At 42.5% G+C, this 21,707-nt stretch overlaps 1 protein-coding gene across 1 annotated transcript; it reads right to left on the bottom strand.

Annotated features, from left to right (window-relative positions):
* Positions 1-1,571: 1,571 nt before the first annotated feature.
* On the bottom strand, positions 1,572-20,082 carry LOC138812849 (sulfotransferase 2A1-like). Its single transcript, XM_070001073.1, has 8 exons — positions 19,978-20,082; positions 19,715-19,820; positions 19,208-19,421; positions 18,603-18,814; positions 12,942-13,065; positions 12,366-12,460; positions 3,588-3,765; positions 1,572-2,189 (listed from the first exon to the last, which is right to left on the bottom strand). Exons 2-8 carry the CDS (start codon positions 19,808-19,810, stop codon positions 2,077-2,079), a joined length of 1,032 nt encoding a protein of 343 aa, XP_069857174.1. The 5' UTR covers positions 19,811-19,820; positions 19,978-20,082; the 3' UTR covers positions 1,572-2,076.
* Between the last annotated feature and the right edge of the window lie 1,625 nt (positions 20,083-21,707).

Here is a 21,707-nt window from a genome sequence, read left to right as displayed (position 1 = left end):
CAGGTGGGTACACACCCAATCCCTGCAGCCAGCACTGATCCTGGGGGTGGCAGCTGTGTCCCCCTCTACCCTGCCAGGAAAGAACAAAGAAAGGACCAGAGGTGATGCATGCACACATTCATGCAAGCATGCAAGCATTCATTCATTCACTGTGAGTGGTCCCTGCCCCACCTTGCCACTCAGCAGTACTTCTACACCAGGTCCTGGCTGCAGCCAGGGGTTGGGAAGCACCACTTCCTCCTGAATACCTGGTCGCCCTCAGTGAACTCCTGTAGATCACATGCCGGTGCCAGAAGGGGAAGATGCAGGGCGTGATGCCCATGGAGGTTGGCAGTGCTTCTTAGCTGTGTGTATGAGCATATGCCTGTGCACACACACACACGCACACATGCATGCTCTGCATTCCCAGTGTTCTCCTTGACACATGATCCCCTGGTCTGCCAGTTCCTTGTATTCACCAGAAGCTTTTTGGTTCCCAGCCATGTTCCATGACAATTCTTCTCTTTGAAATCATGCCTCCAAGTAACATCAAATTCATCCTTTTCATTTTAATATACCATAGAGCTCCTCAAAAACCAGTGTGTGTGTGTGTGTGTGTGTGTGTGTGTGTGTGTGTGTGTGTGTGTGTGCCAGTCTTGGATACTGTCCCTAGCTGTTACGCTCAAGGCTGGAGCTCTACCACGGACCCAGCTCTACCACTGGGTCTTCAATAATGAGCTACTACACTGTTCCCATGCAAGAGGCTGGAGGGGGCACAGGCCTGGTCTTTCCCATGTAGCCGTGGCCCCGTCTGCTTACCTGATTTGGGGTAGGTCACCGTGATGATGTCCTCATCCTTCAGCACCAGCTCCTTATGGACTGCTTTTATGACTTCAGGGTAGAAATACGCAGCAGGGAAACGAATGCCCTGGTACCACACGTAGTCCTGAGCCATGGCAGAGCCCTGCGTGTCTGGTTATTGATCACGGTCCACTACCACCCGGGAGGGCTTGGCAGAGTCTGGATTTTCATCCCAGCTGGGTGGTGAAGGCAATCATTACAATTTTTCATTTACTGTGAAGCTAATGAGGATAAAGTAAACAAAACATACACGATTGTCACCTGGGGATTTTTATTGGGCAACTGTGAAATCATTCAAGGGCGATCTATGCTTGTAGATTTTCAGCTCACAGCAGGGAACAGAACTACAAGAGGAATTAGAAGGAAATATGCTTTAGCAAAGGTTTTTCTTAATTTTTTAGAAAACTTTTGACTCTTTTATGTTGAGAATAGGTGTATATATCACAAAAACTCAAAGGAGGAGGCTGGACTTCTGCCTCAAGGCCCTAAGTTCACTTCAGTAATGTCGCCACAAAATCCTAGCCCAAAGTACACAATGTATTTTCCTTCCATGTTTTCTGTTTCCCCCAGGATCTCCATGCCCCAGAATCTCAGCCATGATCCTTGTGTCATGATCCCCATAGCTCTTCAGGCTCCTGGAGGCCGGGAGAGTTTCTCAGACTTCCTTTCTTTGTCTTGACCTTGCAGATTTGAGCAAAACCAAATACTTCTCTAACACCACTGGGATGTGGTGTGTGTGTGTGTGTGTGTGTGTGTGTGTGTGTGTGTGTGTGTGTGTGTGTGTGTGTGAGTGATTATGTGTATGTGTATGCGTGTGAGGATATGTGTGTCTCTGCCAGTCCTGGGGTTTGATTTCAGGGCCTGGGTGTTTTCTCTGAACTTTTTTGCTCAAGGCTAACACTCTGCCACTTTGATCCATATCATTACTTCTGTGTTTCTGGAAATATGGGTCTCATGGACTTTCATGCCCAGGCTGACCTTGAATCTCAATCCTCAGATCTCAGCTTCCTGTGTAGCTAGTATGACAGACATGAGTCGCCAGCTTCCAGCTTTGTAAGATTTGTTAATAGCTGGGATGCTATACATGGAAGAGTAGCACCATGGAGATTTGTATCAGACAAGTGATCAAATTTACAATGTGAACATTCTAACCACCAGAATTAAGTGACAGATCTACACCCTGACCCCAAGGAGACACAAGTCTTCATCTCCACAGACACAGGGAGAAGTCTGGACTTAGTCCCACAGGAGTATCTCTGGAAGAAATCCTTCCATCTTCTTTTGGAATATTTGGTCGAAGGCTTCGGCCTGGGCTACGGTCAAGTGGTTCTTCCAGTCCCCTACGATGCCTGGAGGCCATGGAGAAATATTGACATCAGACAGAGAATTGGGTATGCAGGGCCCAGCCCACCACCTCCCTGTCCCGGCCCTGCTTTCCATCTGTCATGGACATGGAAGCATGCAATTATGTGTGTTTGCTTGTAGGTGTGCACATTTGCATACGCACATTTGTGTGTACATATGCGTGTGTGTGTGTGTGTGTGTGTGTGCAAACACTGGGCCTGGGGGCTGTTTCTGAGCATTTTTGTGCAACACTGGTGCTCTGCCACTTGAGTCACAGCTCCACTTCTGGCTTTTTGCTAGTGAATTGGAGCTAAGAGTTCCACAGACTTTCCTTGCCTGGCCTAGCTTTGAACCTTGATCTTCAGATATTAAGTAGCTGGGGTTATAGGCATGAGCCACTAGTACCTGACCAACAAAGAAGTTTACCAAGATCTCAGTGAATTCAATGATGGATTTGGTGTTGTCCAGCCCTAAAATCTCTGAGGAAAATCCTTCCATAGAGGAGAGCAAACAGAAGATAGAACATCATGGTTTAGGGGTCGGGGAGGTGCATTCAAACAGGCAATGAAGAAACAGGAAGGTAGAAAGAAGTAAAAATGGAACATGAGTAAGCAAAAACAAAACAATGGGCCATAATGAAGACACCAAACCTAAGAAACACAGGCCTAGCAGAAACAGAGGATTTCAATGTGGTCCCCAAGCCCTTCCATTTCTCAGGGAAATCTCTGGATAATAGAGACACAGGTGGTAATTTTCTGCCAAAAACTCTAAGGCTTCAACCAAGAAGAAATAGAATAGATAAATGAATATGGCTGCATAAAATTAAAACGTTTCTGCTCAAAAAACAAAGATGAAACAATACCAACAGGAAAACAAAAGCAATTTTCAGAATGGGAGAGAATCTTCACCAGCTGTTCAGTGGATGGAGGGCAAATATCTAGAATGGACAAAGAGATTAATGTTGTACAGACAATTATTAGATGGGCAATGAAATTGAAAAGCTATTTTGAGATGAAGAAATAAAAATGTCTAATAGATACATAAAGCCAGCTGGGCGCTGGTGGCTTACACCTGTCATCCTGGTGACTCAAAGGGTTGAGATTGGAGGATGGAGGTTTGAAGCCAGCTGTGGGAAGTTCATGAGACTCTGATCTCCAATGAACAACCAAAAATCCAGAAGTGGAGTTGTGGCTCAGGTGGTAGAGGGCCAGCCTTCAGTAAATATTTTAAAAAGGGGGACAACAGCCAGGCCCTGAGTTCAAGCACCAGGATTGACATACACCTTAAAAACAAACCAAAAAGGAAGAAAAAAAAGCCCATAAATCCGTATTTACAAAGCAAGGATATACTAAAAATTTCCTTTGTGGTCTCTGACAGATCTTTAAACCCCAGCGATTCAATACCTTTCCTGGTCATTAAGACTTCAGCAGAAGAGAAATTCTTGCTCAGCAGGCTGTGATTGGACATCTTGTTTTCCTTCATGGCCTGGAAGGAGCTGTTCTCCAAGACCAAGTCTAGCTCTTCAGGGTCCAACTTCTTCCCCAGGAACTGACAGATCTTCTCCACAGTGCTCCTCGTGTCCTGCAAGAAGGAAAAGCAGGACAAGGAGAACACAGAGCGACTCTCAGGAGGAAGGAGGTGTGGAGAGAGGACAAAAAGGGACAAACAGCCAAGTGCCATGACAGACTCGTGTGTCAGAGGCTGAGCTGGGAGCAAGAAGGGAGGGAGGGATTGAGAGCAAGAAAGGAAGGAGGACTGGAAGGATTTGATCCAAGCACTGAGCACCGGGATGTCATTTTATGGTTGGTGGCATGGAGCCAAGACCTGGTGTCTACCTCCTATAATCCTAGCTACTCAGGAGGCTGAGATCTGAGTATTACAGTTCAAAGCTATTGGGGGGCAGGAGGGTCTGAGAGACTCTTATCTCCAAAAAAACACTAGGAAACAGGAAGGGGCACCGTGGTTCACCATGGTAGAGCATTAGCCTTGAGCAAAAAAATCTAAGTGAACAGGCCCAAAGTTCAAGCCCTACTATGGACAAGAAAGAAAGAGAGGTGCTGTGACGGAAGATGGCGGAGGAGAAGCTGGAATCTGAACAAGCTCTCGCATAGAAAGGAGTTTTAGAGTTCCAGTGAACAGTCCTAAGCCAGAGAATCACACCAAGTGTGTCATCACAGGACAGAGAGTTAGACAAGAGAGGGGAAGCCAAGGAAACGCACCAGCTGCCGTTCCGGCGGCGGCGGGGCCGCGGCGGCGACCGCGGAGTCATACCTGAGACACAGAGAGTCGGGGACAAAGGAGCCAGACGCAGCGGACGAGCGGATTCTACTCAACACCAACAAGAACCGACAAGGAGCGAACATCTTCATCCTGCTGTTTGCAGACCAGAGACGACCCAGTATCCAAGACTCGGCGTGAGTACAAGCCCGACATCCTCACTCCTCAGGGAGCAGAGGAGGGAAGGCCACCCCTCCCCGCCCAGCACCAGTGATCTCCATCTTGGATACCGACAAAGCTCGGAGGAGCTGCTAGCTCCAGCTCAGGCCTTGGAATAAAATGAGTCATTTAGCAGGTCACAAGAACTTAACGGCGAAGTGACCTGCCAGACTCAGCTCCATCCAGGGAAAAGTCACCCAGCTCAGGCGCCAGCCATCGGAGTGCCTTCCCTCACTGGGTAACCAGAGCCAGAGCCAGAGGCTGCCCCTCCCTCCCACAATCAATTGAAAAACAGAAACCCGGAGAATGGCTCCAGGCTGGGCGCTGTGAGCTTTATCACAAAATAGCCCCAGGGAAAAGCTACTGTTTGTTGAAAGGCCTCAACTCTACCCAGAACCTAGCCTCATCACCACATCCCCCTCTTTTGTGACTCTCAAAGCAGACCACCCTCCCAGAAAACTAACCTGGGAGGGGGATATCAAAATCTTGGGTAAAGCAGAGCATTTTTCTGCCTCTTCCAACCAACCGACTTAAGAAACCAATCAAGCCACAGGACCTCAAGCTGACCAGAGACTCCAACAAGAGACTGGTTGCAGACAAAAGGGAGATACAGGATTCTTCCCACTCCTCCCCCCCCCCAAAAAAAAAAATCAAAAGACTTTTTTTTTTCTTTTTTTTTTTCTTTTTTTCTTCTTCTTCTTCTTTTCTTTTTTTTGCTTGTTTTTTGTTTTTTGTTACCATATATATATATATATATATATATATATATATATATATAAATTTTTTTCCCTTCTAAAACTTTTATTAATCTTTAATTTTTGCCTCTTCTGAAAAAATAATTGTTTTCCAGTAACTTTTTTTTCTCATCTTATAATTTTTATTTTAGGAATACGTGAATGAGAGTTTTCCTTTCTTTTCTTGTCTTCTTTCTCTTTTTCTTTCTTTCTTAATTATCTTTTTGTTTTTTATCTAGCTCTACTGAACTTCTGATCTTTTCTTCTCCCGTTCCCATCCTTAAAGCTTTTCACATCTCCTCTATGTCCCTCCCCTTCTCTGAACATATTCACATTCCTCTCTAAATAGACGGTCTTTTAACCTCTATAATAACATTAATTTTTATGTTTCTATTCTTTTTCTGGTCTCTCTTTATTCCCCTTTCCGTCTCTTCTTTTTCTCTCTCTCTCAACTTGCATCCTACCCAACTCATTTCCTGCATTGTGATTAGGACATAGTTAACTCTCCCTGTGCCTCCCCACACCAATCTATTCCTATTTTTTACCCACATCTCTCCCTAATCCTAATAATTTCTGGTTTTCCAAATTCTTTTCTGCGGTTCGAAGTCCTTTAACATATAGTCGTTTGATGTTGAATAGATGTATCTGTTGAACTAGATTGTATCTGTAGACTATTGACTGTACAAATGCAAACTTTGGTTGATGGTTGCCTTAAGATAGTGTTCTAGCACAAAACTGGTGCAATCTTTATCTCAAATGGGCCGAGTAAGCCGGAAAAACACAAGAAAAATGGCAAATTCGGGTATCTCAATTCCCAACCTTGATAATCAGGGATTAGAACAGATAAAGAATAATCCAGAGGAGAGTTCCCAAATAGCTCTACAAACACTAATAGCAAACATGATAAATGAGAAGTTTGACAATGTACAAAGGACTCTGTATGAGCGTGATAGGGAGAGAGAGGAGGCATCCCAGAAGTTTATACAGGAATATCATAAGCGTGAGGAAGCTTCTCAAAAACTGATACAGGATTTGCGTGAACAACTTGAGAATACCCAAAGAGAAAGGGAGGAATGGCGTGAGCAGGCAGAGAACACTCAAAGAGAACTGCAGGAATCCCACAGAAGGGAGGAAACTAATCAAAGAGTAATTCACGAATTAAGAGACCAGGTAGAGAATACACAAAGATCACTAAAGGCATTCATGGAATCCATTAACAAAGAGCTGAAGGAAGTCAGGGAGACCACAAAGGGAATGCTGAATGGAACCCAACAGAAGGAATGGGAGTCCAAAGAAACCATAACCAATCAACTAAGTGATTTGAGAACAAACACTGAACACCAAATTAAGGAAGTAAAGAAATTCATACAAGACCTAAAACAGAGCTTCAACAAAGAACTTGAAGCCATCAAAGCTGACCAATTAGAAGGAAAAGAGATAAAAAACAAAGTAGAGAGTCTTGACAGCAGGTTAGACCATGCAGAAGATCGAATCTCAGGGATTGAAGACAGCCTAGATATTATAGAGAAAGAACATACAACCATCCAAGACAAGTCCAAGAAATATGATAGGTCTATCCAACACCTGGAAGACACCATCAGAAGGCCCAATCTAAGGATAATGGGTGTAGAGGAGCACCTAGAAACAGAAGTTAATGGTCTAGGAAATTTGTTTAACAGGATCTTAGCAGAGAACTTCCCAAACATACAAAAAGATAGGCCTATTCAGATACAAGAAGCTTTTAGAACCCCAAATAGACCAGACCAGAATAGGACATCCCACCGTCACATTATAATCCACACAGGATCAACCCAGACCAAGGAAAAGATCCTTAAAGCTGTCAAGGAGAAAAGGTTAATCACCTATAAAGGGAAACCAATTAGAATTACCTCAGATTTCTCAGCAGAGACAATCAAAGCAAGAAGAGCCTGGAATGACGTATGCCATGCCCTAAAAACAAACAACTATCAACCAAGAATACTGTACCCAGCTAAACTCTCCTTCATAACTGAAGGCCAAATAAAAACCTTCCATAGCAAAGAAAAATTGAAACAATACATCTCCACCAAACCAGCCCTGCAAAAGATTCTTAAAGATGTCCTACACATAGAAAACCAACAAGAACGCAACAAAGGCCAAGAAACTGCACCCAAACTGAGAATCCAAGAGCCTTAGGAAGAACCCAGTTTTCACAGCCCCCAAGAAGGTGGATAACATGGCAGGAACTCCCAAATATCTCTCAGTCCTATCTCTTAACATTAACGGACTGAACTCTCCAATTAAGCGACATAGACTATCTAGTTGGATTAAAAAACAAGACCCTTCTATCTGCTGCCTGCAGGAGTCACATCTTGCCCGTAAAAACAAACATATTTTCAAGGTTAAAGGCTGGAACAAAATCTACCAAGCAAACGGCCCTCATAAACAGGCGGGAGTTGCAATCCTAATATCAGATAAAATAGACTTCAAACTAAAATTCGTGAGAAGAGATAAAGAAGGTCGCTACATACTAATTAAAGGATCTCTCCTTCAGGAGGATATTACAATTCTAAATATCTATTCGCCAAAAAATGGAGCACCCAAATTTATCAAAGAAACACTACTTTCCCTCAAATCCCATATAGATCCAAAGACATTAATTGTTGGGGATTTTAACACACCACTCTCCCCACTAGATAGATCAACCCGGCAAAAACTCAACAGAGAAACCGCAGATCTAAACAGCTGCATAGATCAACTAGACTTAACAGACATTTACCGAACATTTCACCCAGCAGCAACAGAATACACGTTCTCAGCAGCACATGGAACGTTTTCTAAAATAGACCACATTTTAGGCCACAAAGCAAACTTGTCTAAATTCAGAAACATTGAAGTTATACCTTGCATTCTCTCTGACCACAAGGGAATAAAATTAGATCTCAACACCAAAAGCCACCAAAGAAAGTCCAGTATCACATGGAGGCTGAACAACACACTGCTGAATCATGAGTGGGTCATGGAAGAGATTAGAAAGGAAATTCAAATGTTCATGCTATTCAACAAAAATGAACACACAAATTACCAGCTCCTCTGGGACACAGCAAAGGCAGTACTCAGAGGCAAGTTTATAGCTCTGAGCTCCTACATCAACAAATTGGAGAGATCGGAAACTAACAATTTAATGACACATCTAAACCTCCTTGAAAAAGAGCAGCAAGATAAACCCCAATCCAGTAGACAGAAAGAAATAATCAAAATTAAATCAGAATTAAATGAATTAGAATCCAAAAAAACTATAGAAAGAATCAACAAAACAAAGAGTTGGTTCTTCGAAAAAATTAACAAAATTGACAGACCCTTAGCAAACCTTATCAGAAAAAGGAGAGAACACACCCAAATTAATAAACTCAGAGATGAGAATGGAAACATCACCACGGAAACAACCAAGATTCAGAACATTATAAGGGAATACTTCTCAAAACTTTATGCTAATAAGTTTGAGAACTTGACAGAAATGGACCTTTTCCTAGCAAATATTGACATGCCAAAACTAAACCAAGATGAGTTAAACCAGCTTAACAGGCCCATATCAAGCACTGAAATAGAAACAGCAATAAGAGACCTCCCAGCTAAGAAAAGTCCAGGACCAGATGGTTTTACAGCAGAATTTTACAAGGCCTTCAAAGCAGAGCTCACACCAATACTCCTCCAACTCTTCAATGAAATTGAAAGAGAAAGCTCACTACCGAACACATTCTATGAAGCCATCATAACCCTCATCCCAAAACCAGGCAGGGACTCATCAAAGAAAGAGAACTACAGACCCATTTCTTTGATGAACATTGATGCAAAACTTCTCAACAAAATTTTGGCCAATCGACTTCAACAATTCATCCAAAAAATCATACACCATGATCAAACAGGATTCATTTCAGGGATGCAAAGCTGGTTCAATATACGCAAATCAATTAATATTATTCATCACATCAACAGGAGCAAGAATAAGAACCACATGGTTATCTCAATAGATGCAGAAAAAGCATTTGACAAGATCCAACACCCCTTTATGATGAAGGTTCTGGAAAAATTAGGAATCCATGGAACATTCCTCAATACAATAAAGGCTGTATATGACAAACCTACAGCCAGCATTATACTCAATGGTGAAAAACTAAAGCCATTTCCTCTTAACTCAGGAACAAGACAAGGATGCCCACTCTCTCCACTTCTCTTCAATCTAGTATTAGAATGCCTAGCTACAGCAATAAGACAAGATGCAGACATAAAGGGGATCCAAATAGGGAAAGAAGAAATAAAACTCTCCCTCTTTGCAGATGACATGATCTTGTATTTAAAGAATCCCATAGACTCCACTCCCAAATTACTCAAGCTGATTCAAAACTTTGGCAAAGTAGCAGGTTATAAAATTAATCCCCAAAAATCAATGGCTTTTCTATATGCCAACAATGAGAAAAGTGTGGCTGAAATTAGGAAAGCAACTCCATTTGTAATAGCCCCACAAAAAATAAAATACCTAGGAATTAACTTAACCAAAGAAGTGAAGGACCTCTATGATGAAAACTTTAAAATCTTGAAAAAGGAAATCAACACAGAACTTAAAAAATGGCAAAGCCTCCCATGCTCCTGGATTGGCAAGATTAACATCGTGAAAATGGCAATACTTCCCAAGGCTATCTACAAATTCAACGCGATACCTATCAAAATTCCACCCTCATTCTTCAAGGAAATAGAGGAGGCAATCCAAAAATTCATATGGAACAATAAAAGACCCCGAATAGCAAAAACGTTCCTCAACGGAAAGAACACTGCTGGAGGAATATCAATACCAAATTTCAAACTCTACTATAAAGCCATAGTAATCAAAACAGCTTGGTATTGGCATAAGAACAGACCTCAGGACCAATGGAATAGAATTGAAAACCCAGAAATGAACCTACAGACCTATAGCCATCTAATCTTCGATAAGGAAGCTAAAACAATAGAATGGAAGAAAGACAGCCTCTTCAGTAAATGGTGCTGGCAAAATTGGTTAACTACATGTAGAAAACTAAAGCTAGATCCTTATATATCACCCTGTACCAGAATCAACTCCAAATGGATCAAAGACCTTGGAGTCAAGGCAGACACTCTGAAAACATTACAGGATGGAATAGGAGAAACCCTAGGTCTCCTTGGCTCAGGTCGAAATTTTCTGAATAGAGACCCGGAAGCACAACAAATCAAAGAAAGGTTGGACAAATGGGATTGCATAAGATTGCAGAGCTTCTGCAGGGCAAATGACATAGCTGGCAAGATCAATAGAAAGCCCACCGATTGGGAGAAGATCTTTACTAGCCATACAACGGACAAGGGTCTCATATCTAAAATATACTTGGAACTCAAAAAATTAAACCACCCAACAACAAATCCTCAAAGAAACAACTGCCCAATAAATAAGTGGGCGAAAGACTTAAAGAGAAGCTTCTCTGAAGAAGAAAGAAGGATGGCCAATAGACACGTGAAGAAATGTTCAACATCCCTAGCCATAAAAGAAATGCAAATCAAAACAACATTGAGATATCACCTCACTCCAGTTAGAACGGCAAAAATCAAGAACTCTAACAACAACAGATGCTGGAGGGGATGTGGACAGAAAGGAACCTTACTTCATTGTTGGTGGGAATGTAAACTTGTTCAACCACTTTGGAAAGCAGTATGGAGGTTCCTCAAAAGACTTCACATAGATCTCCCCTATGATTCAGCAATCCCACTTTTGGGCATTTACCCAAATGTTTACAAACAAGACCACACTAAAGCTACCAGCACAACTATGTTTATTGCAGCATTATTTACCATAGCTAAGATATGGAACCAACCCAGATGCCCCTCAGTAGATGAATGGATGAAGAAAATGTGGTATATATACACAATGGAATTCTATGCCTCCATCAGAAAGAATGACATTGCCCCATTTGTTAGGAAATGGAAAGGTTTGGAAAAAATTATATTAAGTGAAGTAAGCCAGGCCCAAAGAAGCATAGGTCCCATGGTTTCCCTTATTTGCAATATCTAGTATAGGTATGAGTCAAGCGGAAAAGGTCAGATAATGTGATGTTAGGAAAATGAACCCTTAAATATGTATTTTAATGTTTTCGTTTCTTTCATGCATGTGTTTCTAACGCATTTACAAGATTATTTCTTTGTTGCTTTGTATGTCCCTCCCCCACAGTGTAACCCCCGCTTTCATTATATTTGATGTCAGTATAACATGTGGAGGAGATGGGGACAAACAAGTCGTTTAAGGATTCAGGTGGACCTGTTGCAACAATGAGAAGTACAAAATGTCATGTCAAAACCAGCTTTACAATGTCGGTGTGGGGGGGGGGGGGAGGGGGGTATAATTGGGTGGGGGGAGGGGGGTAAAATTGGGTGGGGGGAGGGGGGAGGCGGGGAAGGGAAGTGAAGGGTAAACAAAGGAGGAGGCTGCAATGCTTGGTAAGAAAAGTATGCATTATCCTGCCCATGTAATTGTAGCCCCTCTGTACAGTATGTTCCCAAATAAAATAAAATACAGTTAAAAAAAAAAAAAGAAAGAAAGAGAGAGGGGTGGGCACATTTGTACAATTATGAAGTGATAATTTGACAATTATAAAGATCAGGTATTATAGTGTCCCAAAGCTTATGTTTGAGCAACACAGATTTCTTTACTATCTCTCTGTGTGTGTGCGCGTGTGTGCATGTGTGTGTGTGTGAGTTGTTTGAATTCAGGGTTGGGTGCTATCCCTGAGCCTTTGTGGCTCAAGGTTAGCTAGCACTCTACCACTTGAGCCATAGCTTCATTTCATTGGAGGTAATTATTTTATGGATTTGCCTGCCCAGGTTGGCTTTGAACCTTCTTCCTCAGATCTCAGCCTCCTAATAGCTAGGATGGGGAAATTTGACTGGTGGAGCGGGGTCTATGAAGAAAGGGAGATGTGTGTCAGTGTTGAGAGGGCTGTGGGGTGAGGTGCATGGAAAATGGATCTTTACCTTCTTCAGAGCCTCATAACTGACCACCAGCACATTCTCTCTCTCCCTCATGGACATCCAGCCCTGGACATGTGCAAACCATGACCCATACCGCACTGCAGGGTGGGTAATGAGGGATACATAATCAACTCCTGGACGTCCAGATGTGGTCTATGATCTATACACGTTTCCTCTGTCGCTATCAACTTCCTGCAGGTATAATTGACAAAGAAAATTCTTGTGCATGTTTACAGATTAAAATATCATATTCAGCTGGACACCAGTGGCTCATGCTTGTCATCCTAGTTACTCAGGAGGCTGACATCTGAAGATCATGATTTGAAGCCAGACCATGAGGCTCTTATTTCCCATAAACCACTAAAAAGATGGAAGTGGAGCTGTGGCTCAAGTGGCAGATTGCTAGATTTGAGTAAAAAACCTGAAGGAAAGTGTCCAGGCCCAATTCAAGCCCCAGAACTGGTGTGTGCACATGTGCATGCGTGCAGGGGCGTGTGCGCATGTGCACACACACACACACACACACACACACACACACACACACAATGTTTAGATCGTCTCATGTCAAAACCCACTCACAGTTGCCTTCGATGAACCATTCCAAAAACTCCTGAAGTGACCGTGGATTTTTTATGTACTTTGATCCACTACCAGAATGATATCCGGACACAAGGACATCCTTTGGATTTCTGACATAGATCACCTTGGAAGGAGAAAGCAGAAAAAAAATTTCCATCTTTCCCACGCATGAGGTCTTAATCTCTCCTCAGACAAGGTCTACACGATGGCACGAATATCAAAGGATCAACAATCTTGCTCAGTGTCTCACTTAGAACATGAATTGTTTTTCTGTTTGTATGTGCCAGTCCTGGAGCTTGAACTCATGACCTGGGCACCATCCCTGAACTTTTTGCTCAAAGCTAGTGCTCTATCACTTGAGCTACAACTCTACTTCCAACTTTGGTGGTTCATTGGAAGTGAGAGTCTCATGGATTTTCTTGTTCAGGCTGGCTTTGGATTGGGATCCTCAGAACTTTGCCTCCTATCAGCACACTGCTGAGCAACACATGAGTCACAGAAGAAATTAAAGAATAAATTAAAAAGTTCCTACAATTCAATGAAAATGAAGACACATCACAAAGAAACCGATGGGACACAGCTAAAGCATTCCTGATGGACAAGTTTATTGCTCTCAGTGCTCACATCAAGAAAACAGAGACAGACCAAATAAACAATCTCATGATGCAACTAAAACTGTTAGAGACACAAGAAAAAGTTGCTAGATGGAGCGAGCGAGATAACCAAAATCAGAGCTGAAATTAATGAAATAGAGACTAAGAAAACTATAAATAGGTTAATAAAACAAAAAGCTGATTTTTTTAAAAAAATCAATAAAATTGATGGACCACTGGCAAGATTAACTAAAAAAAAAAGAGAGGAGACTCAAATCAATAAGATCAGAGATGCCACAGGAAAAATTACAACAAACACCCAAGACATCCAAACAATTATAAAGAACTATTGCCAGACTCTATACTCACAAAAGAAGGAAAACCTAGCAGAAATGGATGAATTCCTAGAGAAATACCAATTGCCCAAACTGAATCATGAAGAAATAAATCAATTAAATATGCCAATAACCTACATTGAGATAGAGGAAGCAATCAGAAGCCTTCCAACAAGGAAAAGCCCAGGACCAAGTGGATTCACTATGGCATTCTATAAGACCTTTAAAGAGGAACTAATACCCATATTCCTCAAGCTCTTCAGAGAAATAGAAGCAGAGGGAGTAATTCCAAACTTATTCTATGATGCCAATATCACACTCATCCCCAAACCAGGCAAAGACCTAACAAAAAAAGAAAACTACAGACTAATCTCCTTGATGAACACAGATGCAAAGCTCCTCAATGAAATTCTAGCCAACAGAATACAGAAACATATAAAAAAAATCATATATTATGACCAAGTAGGCTTCATCCCGGAGATGCAGGGATGGTTTAACATACATAAGTCAATAAGTATAAGCCATCACATCAACAGATCCAAGGTCAAGAATCACATGATTATCCCCATTGATGCAGCAAAGGTTTCTGATGAAATACAACATTCATTCATGTTAAAAGCTCTGGAAAAAATTGGAATAGAAGGAACATTCCTTAAAACAATAAAAGCCTTATATGACAGACTAATAGCCAATATCATACTTAATGGGGAAAAACTATAATCAATTCCCCTAAAATCAGGAAGAAGGCAAGGATGCCCACTGTCTCCACTCCTCTTCAATATAGTTCTGGAACACTTAGCCAGAACAATAAGTCAGGAAAAAGACATTAAAGGGATCCGCATAGGGGAGGAAGAAGTTAAACTATCTCTTTTTGCAGATGACATGATTTTATACCTTAAGGATCCCAAAGGCTCCATCCCCAAACTCTTAGCACTTATAAACCACTTTGGCAAAGTAGCAGGATACAAAATTAACCCACAAAAATAAGTCGCCTTTCTGTACACCAACAACGTACAAGCAGAAAGGGAAATCAAGGAAAACCCCATTCATAATAACCTAAAAAAAGTATCTAGGAATTAACCTTACCAAAGATGTAAAGGATCTACTTCATGAAAACCATAAAAGCTAAAAAAGGAACTATAGAGAATACCAAGAAATGGAAAGATCTCCCATGTTCCTGGATAGGCAGAATTAACATAGTGAAAATGGCTATACTGTCAAAATCGATATACACATTCAATGCAATTCCCATTAAAATCCCAATGAAGTACTTTATTGAAATAGAGAAAACAGTCCAAAAGTTCATATAGAACAACAAAAGACCTAGAATAGCCAAAGCAATTCTAGGAGGAGGGATCACAATATTGAATTTCAAGCTCTATTATAGAGCCATAATAACAAAGACAGCTTGGTACTGGTACAAAAAGAGACCCGAAGACCAACGGAACAGATTAGAGGACCCAGAAATAAAACTGCATATGTACAGTCATTTGATATTTGACAAAGGAGCCAAAGACATACAGTGGAAGAACACAGCCTCTTCAACTACTGGTGCTGGGAAAACTGGGAGGCCACATGCAGAAAACTAAAAGTGGACCCCAGCCTATCACCATGCACCAACATCAACTCAAAATGGATTAAAGACTTTAACATCAAACCTGATACTCTGAAACTACTGCAGGACAGAGTAGGAGAGAGACTTGAACTTATAGGCACAAGCAGGAACTTCCTGAACAGAGTCCCGCATCACAACAAATTGGAGAGAGACTCAACAAATGGGACTACCTTAAAATAAAAAGTTTCTGCACAGACAAAGAAATAGCAACCAAACTAGAAAGACAGTCAACTAATGGGGAAATATTTACCAGCAAAATATCAGACAAGGGTCAAATATCCATTATACACAGGGAACTCAAGAAACTAACCCCTCACAAATCTAACAAACCAATCATGAAATGGGCAAGGGAACTAAAGAGAGACTTCTCAGAAGAAGAGATAAAAATGGCAAAGAAACACATGAGGAAATGTTCATCATCCCTGGCTGTAAAAGAAATGCAAGTAAAAACAACCCTGAGATACTACCTTACCCCAGTCAGAATGGCCCACTTCCTAAAGTCAGCCAACGACAAATGTTGGAGGGGATGTGGAGAAAGAGGAACCCTACTGCATTGCTGGTGGGAATGTATACTAATACAACCACTTTGGAAAACAGTCTGGAGATACCTCAGAAAGCTAAATATAGACCTTCCCTACGACCCAGTCATACCACTTCTAGGCATCTATCCTGAACAATAGGAACTAGTGTACAAGAACACATGCACCTCCATGTTTATTGCAGCACTGTTCACAATAGCCATGATTTGGAAACAACCCAGATGTCCCGCCACTGATGAGTGGATCCCAAAATTGTGGTACCTATATACAATAGAATATTATGCAGCCACTAAAAAGGACAAAATAATGGCATTTGCAGGGAGATGGATGGAACTAGAGCAGATTATTTTGAGTGAAGTAAGCCAAGAACAAAGAGACAAATGGCACATGGTCTCCCTGATATGTGGATGCTAAAGCTAAAATACAAGAAGATATGGCAAAGTAACAGGACTAAGAAACAAAGGACAGCCACCCATTTTGTCATATCATTGCTAAATGACTCCATGTTCGAGGTAGATATATGCACGCAACAGAGGGAATCCAGGAGGAGGAACAGAATAAGTGGGAACAGCCCACACTAAGCAAAAGGAAATAAATGTCAACATCATCTGATGTAGAAAAAATAACTTGTATTATCAAAGCTCATAGAATTCACAAACTGTACAGACCATGATAATGACAATTTGCCTTGTGAAAGTTAAAAATGTGTTTGTGACTCTAAGTATCAGTATTCCACAATACTGTGAAATATGTGAAATTTATGTAATCACCTCATCTCAATTAAAGACAAAAAGTAAGAGAAGGGATGGGTTAAGAGAGATGGGTGACAATGTTGTCAGACACTTTGTACTCATATACTGTTTTGTAGAATGGGAACTTCTTTGTGCACCTACTTAAAGATAATAAATAATAATAATAATGAGGAAATTAAAAAATCTTACTTTGTTACCTAAAGAAGGGTTTCATTTTTCTTTCTTTTTTTTCTGTGCCAGTCCTGGGGTTTGAACTCAAGGCCTAGGCTTGTCCCTGAGCTTGTGTGCCCTCTACCACTTGAGCCACAGCTCCACTTCCAAAAAAAGCATTTCTTTCTTTTTTTTTTTTTAGTATATATTAAAAAAATACCTTGCCCATGTCATTGTAACCCCTTTGTACGGTATTTTCACAATAATAATAATAAAAAGAAACAAGAACTCATCCTCCTGAGTGAGTAGCTGGGATTATAGGTGTGAGCCACCAGCACCGGGCAGGACACCGATTTTTAAACGCATTTCCAAGTTCCTATGAAGGAATCGCTTGGCTTAGGATAAAGCAATGGAAGGAGAATTGCCAGAGACTGTGGAATATTTATAGACTGGCGTGCGATTTCTGAGCCTTTCTGTAGAAAGCTCAAGAGGCAAATGGAAAAACATAGTCAGGTAGAGCCACACACATGGCTGACCCATAGAAAGCCACCAGGATGTGGCCCTGATAGACAGAGGCTCAGGACTAAGAGCCAGGAAGCAGTGAATCTGAGCTGGAGTTCAACCCAGGAAGTGTTTGCTGAGCCCAAACTGGGATCTCTCTCCAGAGAACAAACTCCTGGACTTATCCTCTCATTGTCAGCCCCGGTGAGTGCTTAGCTGTGTATGCACTAAAGCTGCCTTCCAAGCCAGAGCCGAGGTGCAGTGACCCTGAACTGCCCTTAAGCTGGTAGTCACAGATAGATGTCTTGGCCTTTGGACTCCAGAGTCCGATTTTGTGTTTTGGGGAATGATTCTAGAACTTATCTTTCCTTTTATTTGTTCATTATTCGTTCATTTGGGAGGACAGTGCTGGGACTGAGCATTGTTCTCCTTTAGTTCTTCCAAGCAAGGCTGGCAACTCTTAACACTTGAGCTGCAGCACCACTGGTTTTTCTTTTTGGCTGGTTCATTGGAGATAAGGGTCTCACAGACCTTTCTGCCTGGCCTAGCTATGAATTATGATCCTCAGCTCCCAGCCTTCTGAGCAGCTACTTGAGATGACAGGCATGAGCCATGGTGCCTGGGGAACTTACTTTTGATGGAGTAAAGTTCAAAGAACAGACAGGCAAGTAGTTCTGTATAAAGGAGATTTGTGATCTCTAGTTGAACTTAAAGTAGTTTTAAAGACTTTGGCCTACAGGTCATCTGTGAGGGCTCAACTGCACTGGTCCATATCTTGGGTCTGAGGTCTCTCAGCTGGCGAATGTGACCCCAGGACCATGGTGAACAGCTGAAGGCGAATGCAGCTTGCTATCATCTCCAGGTCTATATTATGAGGATTCAAGATTCAAAAGCATTGATTGAGCCAGTAGCTCACATCTGTCATCCTAGCTACTCAGGAGGCTGAGATCTGAGGATTGTGGTTCAAAGCCAGCCCAAGCAGGAGAGTCTGTGAGACTCTTATCTGTACAAGTAACCACCAAAAAGCTAGAAGGGGAGCAGTGGTAAAGCTTTAGACTTGAGCAATAAAGCTCAGGGATAGTGCCCAGGCCTTGAGTTCAATACCCAGAACTAGCACCCCATCCCCCCCCCAAAAAAAAGCATTTAATGAACAGTTATTGAGCACTGATCACTGACCTTGGCCTTGGAAGTAAAGAAAGACTTGGGGAAGATTTGGATAGGGAGGTGGGAGGAGAGGAGGGGGGGACCCTCCTTCCTGTCCTTAATGATTTTGGATCCACGTATAGTCTCGATCCATGGGGAGCGATCCCAGATAGGCACAGAGCGGATCCACTCCGGATCCCCCTTGCTGTGAATGAGACACAGGATCTCAATCATCCAGTTGGTTCCTGGAGACAGAAGGAAAGTGAAGGTCACTCATTACTATCTGAATTGTATAAAGACCGTGATGGTAAAATATACATAACACAAGCCTTACCCATAGAAACTTTGTCTAGCATATAATCTTTGTTCACACAATGTTGGTAGTGTGTGTGTGTGTATGTGTGTGTGTGTGTGTGTGTGTGTGTGTGTGTATGTGTGTGTTTGTGCATGCACCAATCTTGGGATTGGAACTAAGAGCCTGTGTGCTGTCTCTGAAGTTTTCTGCTCAAGATTGGCACTCTACCACTTGAGCCACAGGTCTTCAATAATAAGCTACTACACCACCCCCATGCAGGAGGCTGGAGGGAGTGGGGCACAGGCCTGGCCTTTCCCATGCAGCCACGGTCCTGTCTGCTCACCTGATTTGGGGTAGGTCACTGTGATGATGGCCTCATCCTTCACCACAAACTTCTCATGGGCTGCTTTTATGATTTCAAGGTCGTGATGCAGGAAGGGGAAAGGAATGCCCTGGTACCTCATATAGTCCTGAGCCATGGTGGAGCCCTGTGTGCCTGGCTCTTGGTCCCAGGCCACTGGCAATGGGGAGGAGGTGGCAGAGTCTGGGTTTTTATCCTGGGTGATGAAGCAATCATTAACATTTTTGCTTTCACTGTGAAACTAATTTAGGGAAAACAGAACACTGTGTGATCATCACTGGAGGATTTTTATTGGACAACTGTGAACTCATTCAAGGTAAACTGCGCTCATCAATTTTCAGCTCATGGCAGGGAACAGAACCACAAGAAGAAATAGAAGGAAATAGGCTGCCGGGGGCTCAAGCCTGTAATCCTAGCTACCCCGGAGGCTGAGATCTGAGGATTGCAGTTCAAAGCCAGCCTGGTCAAGAAAATCCATGAGGCTCTTACCTCCAATAAACCACTAGAAAACTGGAAGTGGTGCTGTGGCTCAAGTAGGAGAGCACTTGCCTTGAGCTGGCTTCTGGCTTGGTAAGATTTGTTCATAGCTGAGATGCTATAAATGGAAGAGTGACACCATGGAGATTTGTATCAGGCAAGGGATCAAACATACAACATGAGCGTTCTAACCATCAGAATCAAGTGACAGATCTACACCTTGACCCCAAGGGGGCATAAGTGTTCATCTCCACAGACACAGACATAAGTCTCACCTTAGTCCCACGGGAACAGCTCTGGAGGAAGTCCTGCCATCCTCTCCTGGGATATTTTATGGAAGGCTTCAGCCTGGGCTACAGTGATGTGGTTCTTCTGGAGGCCATGGAGAAACGCTGAGATCAGACAGAGCAATGGGTAGGAAAGGCTCAGCCCACCAACTCTTGGTGCCAGCCCTGCCATGGCCTTTGGACCTCAGAGGGAAGAATTGTGGGGGAGATCTGTGTGTGCAGATGTATGTGCATTTATGTGCATGTGTGTATGTGTGTGTGTGTATGTGTGTGTGTGTGTGTGTGTATGTGTGTGTGCAGGTACTGGGCCTTGGCACTGTCTGAACTTTTTTCCTCAAGGCTGGAGCTCTGCCACTTGAGTCACAGCCCCACTTCTGGCTTTTTGCTGGTGAACTGGTACTAAGAGCTTCATAGACTTTCCCTGCCTGGGCTGGTTTTCAGCCTTGATCTTCAGATCTCAGTTTCCTGAGTAACTGGTATTACACGTGTGATCCCCCAGAGTGGCCAGCCAAGAATTCCACCAGCCCTAAAACCTCTGAGGAAAATCCTTTGATAGAGAGTCAAACTGAAGGCAGATCATTAGGGCTCAGGGATCGGGGAGGTGCATTAGTACAGGCAACGAAGGGGCTGGGAAGATGGCTCAGTGGTAGAGTGCTTACCTTGCATGCATGAGGCCTTGGGCTCAATTCCTTAGCACCACATAAGCTGAAGAGCTGAGGGACAATGCCCAGGCCCAGAGTTCAAGCCCCACATCCAACAGAAAGAAAGAAAGAAAGAAAGAGAGAAAGAAAGAAAGAAAGAAAGAAAGAAAGAAAGAAAGAAAGAAAGAAAGAGAGAAAGAGAGAAAGAGAGAGAGAGAGAGAGAGAGAAAGAGAGAAAGAGAGAAAGAGAGAAAGAGAGAAAGAGAGAAAGAGAGAAAGAAAGAAAGAGAGAAAGAAAGAGAGAGAGAGAGAGAGAGAAAGAGAGAGAGAGAAAGAAAGAGAGAGAAAGAAAGAGAGAGAGAAAGAAAGAGAGAGAGGAAGGAAGGAAGGAAGGAAGGAAGGAAGGAAGGAAGAAAAAAGAAAGAAAGAAAAAAGAAAGAAAGACCCATGATATTTCCAGAGAGCCTGGGGTAAGGCAGCCAACAACAGCAGCTGTGCCACTTGGGGGAACCTTGAGTTGACCAGACATAGCCTAGGTAGCAGGTGCCCAAAAGAAAAAAGATACGAGACCAGCCTAATAACAATTAAAGTATTAACAAGGGAATGAGCATCAGCCTGGAGTCATCTGCCATGTAGCTAGCTGCAGAGTTTGCAACTTAAGTAACAGCTGCCCAGTGCTACCTGAAGTAACTGACTGGGTTTTGGTCTTCTCCCGGTTTTAGTGTTATGCAGTGTATATACACCCTTATTTGAATAAAATAAAATTTGTTTTCAGAAACAACAACAATACCATAAAGCCATGTTCACAAAGCAATGATCTGTTAAGAATTCCCTTCCTGGTCTCTGACAGATGTTTAAACCACAGCCGTTCCACACCTCTCCGGACATTACGACGCCAGCAGGAGAGTTATTCCTGTTCGCCATGCTGTAATTGGACATCTTGTTTTCTTTCATGGCCTGGAAGGAGCAGATCTTTGGGGTCCAGCTTCTTCTCCAGAAACTGACAGATCTTCTCCACAGTGCTCCTTGTGTCCTGCAAAAAGGAAAAGCAAAAGAGGTGATGTGGAAAGGAAAGAC

This window comes from Dipodomys merriami, unplaced genomic scaffold, assembly GCF_024711535.1.
Source record: "Dipodomys merriami isolate MVZ:Mamm:240054 unplaced genomic scaffold, mDipMer1.0.p SCAF_57, whole genome shotgun sequence".
In the NCBI taxonomy this organism is placed as follows: domain Eukaryota; kingdom Metazoa; phylum Chordata; class Mammalia; order Rodentia; family Heteromyidae; genus Dipodomys; species Dipodomys merriami.
Note: the sequence above shows the minus strand (reverse complement) of the source record. Positions and strands in the feature narration are given on the sequence as shown.